The sequence below is a fragment of the Cryptomeria japonica genome, chromosome 9 (genome assembly GCF_030272615.1).
Source record: "Cryptomeria japonica chromosome 9, Sugi_1.0, whole genome shotgun sequence".
NCBI classification, from domain to species: Eukaryota; Viridiplantae; Streptophyta; class Pinopsida; order Cupressales; family Cupressaceae; genus Cryptomeria; species Cryptomeria japonica.
Window position 1 is genome coordinate 469,846,027 of NC_081413.1, and position 10,154 is coordinate 469,856,180.

Sequence of the window (10,154 nt, forward strand, 5' to 3'; positions counted from 1 at the left end):
TTCAGTTTTTTAGTACCAAGGAATACCACATTCCCATTTCTATGTCCTTTTGTTGGAGTATTCTTTTTTCATTCTTGTGCACTCAAAGTTCCTTTGTTTTCTGTGCAAATTTTACTTCCTCTTTCTATTTTACCTTTGCAGTTTCTTCTCTCCATCTTCACCTTTCTAATATTAGGTGCTTCAACTCTCTTTTATTTCCCATGCACTTTGTATTATTTTAAGCTATTTTTGGTTCTTGCTTTGTTCTGCCTTGCGCTCCCTTTACCCATCTTTTTGAGTCCTTTCTCCTAGGCGTGGTCTTTTTGACTTCTCATCTTCTGCATAGTTTTTGTTTGTTTGTTTGTTTGGGTTTATCTTCCTTTCATTTCTATTTTGATTTCCTCTTGTGTGCTATGAAAACTCTTATCTTCCTTCCATTGCATTATCTTTGTCTGTTCATTTCCATTTCTTCTTGAAGTAACAAAATTAACAATGGTTGGAAGTCAAAAGTGTTAATCAATTCATTTTTGTGTGAATGTGGATTTTTAAACTTCTCCAGATCACACCAAATTTAATGAAAAAAATTGATGCAAGATTCATTTGAAACCCCTCCCAGATGCTCTTGCATTAATAAGTGAAAAAATTATTAATCTTCTTAAAAGTTATTCATTCTTCAAATTTGTGACTTCTTCATTGATTTTTCATTTAATGAATTAATAAATTAATTATTACATTCTTATTAGTTTAAAATGATTTTTCCCCTTACTCATTATTGTTCACTCATCTATTTTTCCAAATTAACTCCACAACCAATGGAGTTAACTCTTGATCCTTGACCGAATCTTTACCATTCATCAAATCTTTCAAAATTCTATAAATCATCCTCTCATTCACTATTTTCATAATCCTTCTTTTATGCAAAATCACTCTATCATTTTTATCACTCAAAATTCTTAATGTTATGTTGTTGAGTCGAGCATCCACATATCTTGAAGCAAGTCTATTTGAATTCATGGTAACTTTGCTTTTAGTTTGTGCTTTGTTACTTTGTTTTACACTCAATTTGAGGTTTGTAGTTGAATTTGAAAGTAGGATTTTGTCTTGTGCTTTTAATTCCTATTTTTAATGATTCAGATTTTGATTGTTTATATTCACTTACACATCATTTATTGCACCTTCGTTTAAAACTATTCTCATACATTCACTCCTTAATACAAGATTCTCCATTTAACACCAATAGTCATTCCCAAACTACATGAAAACAATCTTAAGGTGCTTGGCATCAAACTCCAAATTTAAATTTATAATTTATAATTTCAAAAGTATCCCCTTTCTAGTCAGTTGTTATGGGCTAACTTTACACACATTTGCATGAAATCTTGTTGTGTGCATTTGTTTAAGGACATATAGTGTGCAATTAATTCATATGTTTGTTCAAGGATAAATTATTATTACACAATTCAATTTTTCTAAGGACAAAAGAATTGAAATCTACCTAACAATCATATAGACTATTCACATGCTTGATAACATTGCCTTCAATTATTCATTCATAATTGTAAATCCTATTCAAAACAAGGGTTGACCTAGGTGAACATAACCCTTGGACAACCTCTCCAAAAGCATTTTAAGGAATCATTTTTTCTTACAAGCATATAGATACTAGATACCAAAATGAAGCAATTTTTAGAAATCTATATTCAAATTGGTTGATTTTGCAAGTTACGGGTTAATCTCACAAGAAAGATCTATTCCACAATTCTCAAATTCAATTTTGAAAGGCTCAAGTCAATCGATAGCAAATTGTAGGTCTATTTTTATATAAACACATTCATTAGTCAATGAGCATTAAATTTTTATACTTATACAATTCAGTTATATGTGAAATCAACATTAATTCTTCATCTTTATTCCCAAAACTAAGTGCTCTATCCATTTCCATTTAATTTTTAAAAATAAAATTTCAAGCCATCATATCTCAATTCTTTAATATAATTTAAGCAAATTGTATGTTATATAACTAACTTATATTTATGTAAAAGAAAATTTTATTCTACTTAAATTTGAATGAATGGAGTCTTCTTATAGAAATTTTTAATTATGAAAAGCTATAATTTGGAATCTTTCTATATTTTAGTGGAGCGACTTCTATTTAAGAGTTGAAAATAGACTATGAAAAAAGAGGGGATAGAAATAAGTATCAACTACATATTAACAAAATATTTGTGTTTAAAAAATAAGCAAAGAAACTAATTACCATGGACCACTAGCTCCTAATTGCTAACCAATATAAACTAACATTGACACTACCCTTACACTTAATTTTTATTTGCAACCATTTTAAAACTTTATATTTTTAATTTTGTTAATTTGTTATCTTCTATTAATGAATGACAATATTTTCTATATAAATATAATTGATTTGTCAAAATTTTCCTCAAAATTAAAATTTAATAATTAGGGGAGCATATTAGTAGTCGTTATAGCTAACTTTGCACACCCATAGATCTTAAATGGTACATCAAATTTCAACAAAAAAATTTTATTGACTTCGTATGCGACTTAACTGCTTATAGCTACTATTATGGCTTCTAGGTAGCAACGACGCACACTTGGGATCCATTACACATGCAACAATCAAAAAGTGGTCATTTCAAAGTGTTGCCCGGTACCTACTTAAAGATGCTCGAAAAACCATGCACTTAAAATTGTCAATACTTGTGCACAAATGACCAATAGTCATATGCTGTGTGTACCAATAAAGGTGCAAAATGAACTAATTAAAGTCCAAAAATTCTACCTACTAGACTACTGATACATGTGAAATTTATTAATAAACTTTTAATTATATATTTTTTTATTTCTTCAAAATTCACAATTACAAAATTAGATAAACAAAAAATGAATAGTAATTAGAAAAAGGACTGGTGCTCTTCCCCTATATTAAACAAAACTTAGAGGCAGGCCGACTGCCAACTGTCAATTTATGCGTTACGTTAATTTCTTGTCTTCTTTCTAACGGAAAAAACTAATCTTTAAAATTTTGAAAAAGATATGCTTTTCTTGCACCCGACATGTAAACTTGGAATCCTACCTCTAATTTTTTTTTCCCTCATATAATCTATGGCGGAGGTGTTACAGCTGATGATAATGAGGAAAATTTTAACAGCAACAATCTAGCTCATGTACTATAGCTTTCAGCTTGCAAAACATGGCAGGAGGGAAAAAGAGCTCTGGGGAATGTAATAGAAGTGCAGATGATTCAAATGTTGATCAAAACAAGAAGAAAAATGAATTCCATCAGAGAAAACAAGAAGAAAAGCTTGCAGGGCTGATTTTCATGTGTAGCTCTAATACAAAACAGAGTTGTTTCAGCTACCAAGTATTTGGCTTGCCAGCAAACAAGAAAGAAGTTGTAGGAAAGGTGAAACCAGGAATGAAGTTGTTCTTGTTTGATTTTGATCTGAGAGTGATGTATGGAATATACAAGGCTTCCTCTGCTGGAGGTCTAAACTTGGAGCCTCATGCTTTTGGAGTGGGTAAAATGGCTTTTCCAGCACAAGTAAGCTTTTTTTTTGTTTTCATTGCTTTAGCATTGAATGTGTCTGTTAGTTTCTTAGGAACTGGTGCATAGCCACAAAATGGTTTTCAGGTGTTTGGTATGCATGTCCCGGGATTTGAAAGTATGACCAATGTGTGTGTCAGAATCATTTTGGATTTTGGCATGAGAAGTGCAGTTGGGTCTGTCAACAACTTATAATGTCGTTCTGTTTTTGTGCATGATGTTCTTTCTTACATATTATGAACAGTATTAAAGTTGCATGGGACTTGGAAATGTGTGCGGTCTTTGAAACTAAAAAGTTTATCAATATACAAGCCTCTGGGAAATTGGGAACTACATATAGAATGACTGTTACAAAATTGTTATTTTAGCTAGTATTTGTCCAGAGCATTGTAGTCTTACATGGAGCACTATTCAAAAATGTGCTCGTTGGCATTTTGGACTGGCTGATATATGGGGTAAATCGGATGACTGAGACCCACTTCCTCTTCCTGTTTTTGTTCTTGCCGCTGTTTGTGTTCTTTCCATTCTGGATTGTAGTGACCCATCTAAAATTTTGGGGTATGATGATTTCCATCCATCTTATTATTTTTTGTAGATGTGAAATATTATATTTTCATTAATAATATCAATATTATTCATAGCAAAATGACCTTAAGTTCCAACAAACAAATGGCATGATTGTACAGTATTGATTATGGTGAACATTTGATTTTGAGTCAAGCCCACAAAATTGAAAAAAGAGGTTCAAGCTGACAACTAGAAATTCACTTATTTAAAAACCACCTCCTACACAAGAAATCAATTATAAAAGACCAAAAGTCACAACGTAGAATTTTATATTAGATGTCCCTTTATAATTTGAACTTGGTTCTCCACAATTAAAACTCGATATTTAAACAATTAAACTCAGCCCTTAACCATTTAACAATATTTTTCCAAGATTCAGTCAGAGTAAAATGTCAAATCCACTAGCCTAACGTTGCAGAAAAACAGCCTTAAATGTGGGGACAGTAAAGAATAAAACATGCAAGCCCAAAAGTATACAATAGTCAGACCAACCAGCATCAAAGTATTAGGAATAGATTGCCATCATGGCATATTGATAGCTCACTTAAAACACCATATAAGAAAAAAATAGATATGAATTGAGATACTTACCGAATAGCAGAAAGTACAACATTTTCAAGGAATACCGAGTACCATAAACTGCAGGAAATTAGATTTGATTACTGGACTAGATGCAAAAAAAACTGGCCAAAAAAATAACACAATGCTTATTTATGATAGATATGATTTTGTTTGTATTCCCTGTTGGCATTCTGCTTCTCATACCTACAACTTTTGGACTCAGCCAATATTTTGTTACAATTACTTTTTTTTGGTTTTGCCCTTCTGTTACCATGAATATTATGCTCTAGTGACTACCAGTAAAGACTAGTTTTTCAGCTTTGTAATGAAACAGCAAAAGGGCCACTCATAATAAATATTGAAATATTCCCTGTTATGTTTGAAATTTACCACCACATTTTCTTTTGGACCCCTCTAACAATATCCCTATTTTTACAAGCATATCCTCAACTTTGAACAATTGATTATCGTCATTACTATTTATTAAATAAGTGTGTCAGATTTTATTAATTAATAAAAAAACACATACTCGTAAAAAGGTGGATAAATACAAAATAATACTCTATAGTTTCAAATAGGCACAGCCTGGAAAATATAAACGAATACCATAAAAAACTGCTTAAGTGGTGAGAGCAATTCTAGTAAGAAACAGAGGATCCCAGTTATCCCATTTATTCCATATATCAGTGAGGTTTGAGATGACTACTCCTTATTAACTCTACCATCTTCATTTTCTTTATTTATTTCTTCATTAGGGGTGTTATTACAATTTTTGTTATTGTGACATCATGTTCCTGGCTGTGCAGGTACACTTTCGTATTCATGAGGAGTGTTTACCTCTGCCTGAGAATATATTCAAGAAAGCAATCAAAGATAACTATGATAACAATAACAGGTTTAAAATTGAGCTTAATGCAAGGCAGGTAAATATCTGTACTTCATACTAATTTTCAATCAAGCTAGAATATTTGAATAATTTTTTCAAGATTTAACATTTTTTTCATTTATAATTATAGGTACAAAAGCTTTCACAGCTGTTCCATGCTGTAAGAGTTGATGCCAGTACTCCAACTGACATTCCCCAGGTTGAATCACAAGCTCTAGCTGATCTTCATCTTGTGAGGGATCAACAACATATGGGAGCTTCTTTACCACCAAAGTATGGCCTTATTGGTGGTGTGAAGGGAGGGGAATTGTACCCACAGGTTAGTATGAATAGCAATGAGGCATGCTATGATTTTAATATATTTTTGTTTCCAGTGACAGGATTTCATCCATTTGTATTAATACATCTATGTGGAAACAGTTGGTTTTAAGGACATGGTAAACCCAGAGGTCAATTTCATCCATTGTTTTGAAGAAAACTTCTTTCCAATTTTTACAAGGAGAATTTACCTTTTATATTGGTCAACTTTTCTATACCTAGGTTTTGAGCTCAGGACGAAACTTAAGAGTAAACTAGACCTTGCCAATTCACCTGAGATAGGTCAAGGAAACGGCTATTCAATCATCAAGATGTGTTAAGGTTATATAATTAAAGTTTTCACTTCTTATTGATGAAGATCATTTGTATCTTGTTTACTATATCATTGTTTCAAAACATATAACAATAACTCTCATCAATGAAAAGTCAAAACTACAGTTATGTAACATCTAACCATGAATGCTATGATACATCCTGATAGCTGAATAATCATTTCATTTTGAAAATGCTTTGAAATATAGAGCATAGCATGTTTATGTAAGGTGGGAGTTTTGGAGTTGGTATGGTTATATAATTTTTGTACCTCTACAGGAAAAACTATTCAGGGAGCGACTTAGAGAGGAAATGAGGAAGAAAATGTCGCTGGAAAGGGAAATGGAACTGCTACATTACAGGGAGGAAGCTGCTAGTCATAAGGTACGTGGTGATTACATTCCTCAGGCTGCTTTAGCTGGATATGGTCTTGATCCACTTATATCTGAGAGGGAATTGCTGCAATATGGTGCTGGAGGAGATATGGCTACTCTTACAACCCTGAATCCACATTTGGGCACACAAACTTCATATCCTTGTGATATTGCATATCAGAACAAATTTTCTGAGGGAAAACTACCTGCTGCTGTTGGATTCCTTGAATTAGATTATCATAATAGGTTTGGAAATTCAAACGCGGATTCTTTTTATAGACAGAGGTTGGATCCAGGTTATCAAATAAAAATGACAGAGGTGCCTGCAGCTGAAAGCTATCATGTGTATCCTTTCCTGTAGTAGGATACTTTACAAATGGGCTCATCTAGGTCCATCTGATTCAGGATTTCCACTGTATGGTCGGTTCATCATCAGTAGAATTAAGAAATTGTTGAATCTGGAACTTTAATGGAACTTTAATTGAATTTCTTTTGTTTGAACTAGAGATTAAGATGTCCACATTTTTGGCAGAAAAACTTTTGCTCTGTGATTAAGTTCGTTCAATTTTTATGGATAAACTTGTTTGCATTCAGATGTAATTTTCCAGCTTCGATCTTTGATGACTACAAATGTTGCCTTAAGCTACAAAGATGACACCTTGACTATAGCAAGACAGAAATAACATACAGTAACATACACTAGCACTTGCATCAGAAGGGATGCAAGGATTATTTTGATAGAAAAAAAATTGTAAGTTAATATGTTAGAAAGTACAATTCAATTTGTGTATATAAGATATTATTTTAGATAGAAATGTTTACACGTGAATAGATTCATATAAATATGACTTTGCATTGTGTTAGAGTTTCCATAGACACATAAAAATGCATGGCCTTGTTCTACAAAAGAAATCATTGAACAAATTTTATATATATATATACACGTGTGTATTGAACAAATTATATATATGAAGGGCTTCGGCCCTAGCTCACCCGGTCGTGGATCGCAACTTAAGGCGTGGGTATGCTCCCCATGGTCTTGAGTTCGAGTCCCCGGCTGACTTAAGGCGTGGGTATGCTCCCCATGGTCTTGAGTTCGAGTCCCCGGCTGTGTTAACTCTATGTGTGTTGCTACCTTGTGAGTGGGTTGTACACACTGGGGGATTAGTCTTGCTTCGGCAAGGACACCTCCAGATTCCACGATAGTGAATATAAAAAAATTATATATATATATACACGTGTGTATACATATGCATATAGATGTATGTGTATTAAAATTTGATAACAAACTTGATCTAAATCTACATTGATTTCAATTTGATATTTAATATTGCAGATAGAGCTTTCGCCCAACGAAAAATAGATTTTTTTATTTTTTATTAAATATGAATAAATGTTATGATGGATTTATTTTTAACCTCAACACAGCTCCTATGTTTAACCATATAATATCTTGCTTGCTAAAAATGGTATTGCCATGTCAAACACAATTGGCAGCCACGAGTCCAATGGACCCAACTTGAATATCCACTGAAAATATTCCATCATTTCAAGCAATATTTTAAACAAAAATTAGTAGGAAAATTAATCATACTAATGGAAGCTTCTTCATCTTTCCCAATCTTCCTAGAATTTGTTATGACCATGAACAATATCTGCTCCAAAAATCCTAGCAAGGTTGAGGGTTGATGCGTGTACTAGTAATTGTAAAGGTTTCCAAATGAACCAAGAAATGCTGCAAATACTATTGGGAGGGAAGCCAATACTTGTAACCAATTTATATATTAGTTATCTATGAACTTATATGTTATACCTATCTTTAGTTCTAGAGTTATATACAACAGTTTATACTATTTGTTTATATGTATATTTGAGTTGTAAGCAACGAGTTTAGAATCAGTTACACAAAAGACAACAAAGACTAAGAAAAATATAAGAATGTAATCGTATTCATTGGTTTTCATCCTTAATCAACATTTTGTATGAGTGGTTGGATTGATTTTATCCGCACATAGAAATTGTCCAATTGTCCAATTGATATAGTTAAATATTGATTGGCAATAGTTCCTAACTATTTTAAAGTTAGATATAATAGTTAACTAATTGCAATGCTTATAAAACATTCTACAACCTAAATTTCTAAATCATAATAACTTTTTAAATGATAAAAAATATTTACATCTTCAATTTATAAATTGTTTCTATAGAAAAAAAATCAAATATAGCCACCTTTTAAAAAAATATTATAAACCCCAATCTTTTCAAGAAATGTTTTAAACAACTTGAAAGTTGTTTTTTCCAGAGTGGAGACCAAATTTTTGGAGAACTTAGTCTTCATTCAATAGATAACAACAAAATTATTTTAGAATGAAATAAAACACCAAAAACATGATCATGTAGATCTTATCCTAAATCAATTGTAAGCTGTATTTATGTCTTTGATGAGCAATTGAGAAACTACTTGCTTAGCTACAGTTTGAAGTGCCAAAATCAATGTAATGCTATGTATGGCAAGTGACTTAGCACAAATTATGTCAGTCAACAATTCCAATGAGAAAAAGTGGGCATAGTTACAAACTAAAAACTATCTCCCCACAGTTGTTGTTTGATTTAATTGGGGCAATAAATATCTTTCATTAGCAGGCAAAATTTAAGTGATAAACCGAATCTTTTTAGCCTCTTATGTCTACTATTCCTCCTGTTGAATGCCTTCTAAAAAAAGCTATGAAGACCTTAATAAGCTCATCCACGAATTTCTCTGGTCTGATTGGGATGGCAAGATTAGATTCAAATATTCTTCTTGGCTTCATTGTATACAACCAAAATTTAGAGGAGGTTCGGGTATTTTGGATCCAAGGACACAAGGAAATTACTTGGCTACAAAGTGGATAATAAGAGTTGTGTTAGGTGATGAACAGTGGAAAATTTTGGTTTGTCATAGAATAGCACTTGCTAATATAAATAATAAATGGCAGAATGTGGGGTGGTTGGATAAAAATTTTCAAGCTCATTTTTTTCATGTTAAAGCTTCCTTTCCATTGCAATCTATTTGGCAAGCTTGGAAACAGGTCTGTTTTTTCCTAAATTAGAGGAAGGATTCATTACAACATGGCTTCAACTTTGCCAATTCATCTATTTGGTGGAATGGGCTTGTTCATTACCATGGTCAGCCATTGGCTATAACCTTTCCTAAACAAACTTATTGTTTTTTAAAGAAAGGGATAAGGCAGTTTGGTTATATTTGGGACTTCATCACCCTTGATTGGAACAATTAGCAAAGTGTGAAAAATACCTTTAGTCTAAATAATAGTGCAAAGGGGTTTTTGGTCTTTGTCCAATCATTGGTCCCTATGGAACTCATTATGAAACTTTGCACACCCCTTCAAAGCAGTGTCTTCAAGGATTGGTTGTGGCTTGATACGTATCCATTTGCCTATTATCTTTTGAAAAAGCAATTGCTTCCAACAATGAAACTAAACCCCAGACTTGATAGGAAATGGAAATGTAGATTGAAAGAAAAGAATTGGAGGAGTCTGAGTGCTTAGATTTGGTGTCACGACCCGATTCAGACCACCTAGTTAGAGATAACTTT

General features: G+C 32.4%; 1 protein-coding gene across 1 annotated transcript; it reads left to right on the forward strand.

The window, feature by feature from the left end:
• Positions 1 to 3,063: 3,063 nt before the first annotated feature.
• On the forward strand, positions 3,064 to 7,026 carry LOC131075901 (uncharacterized). The gene is made up of 4 exons (XM_058012850.2): positions 3,064 to 3,541; positions 5,479 to 5,595; positions 5,689 to 5,877; positions 6,468 to 7,026. The coding sequence occupies exons 1-4, from the start codon at positions 3,191 to 3,193 to the stop codon at positions 6,921 to 6,923; spliced, it is 1,113 nt and encodes a 370-aa protein (XP_057868833.2). The 5' UTR covers positions 3,064 to 3,190; the 3' UTR covers positions 6,924 to 7,026.
• The last annotated feature ends 3,128 nt before the right edge of the window (positions 7,027 to 10,154 follow it).

Excerpts from the sequence above, each read along its gene's own strand:
- LOC131075901 (XM_058012850.2), top strand. The coding sequence starts at position 3,191 with ATGGCAGGAGGGAAAAAGAGCTCTGGGGAATGTAATAGAAGTGCAGAT. Across the intron at positions 5,596-5,688 it reads TTGAGCTTAATGCAAGGCAG|GTACAAAAGCTTTCACAGCT; the intron begins GTAAATATCTGT and ends TTATAATTATAG. Across the intron at positions 5,878-6,467 it reads GAGGGGAATTGTACCCACAG|GAAAAACTATTCAGGGAGCG; the intron begins GTTAGTATGAAT and ends GTACCTCTACAG.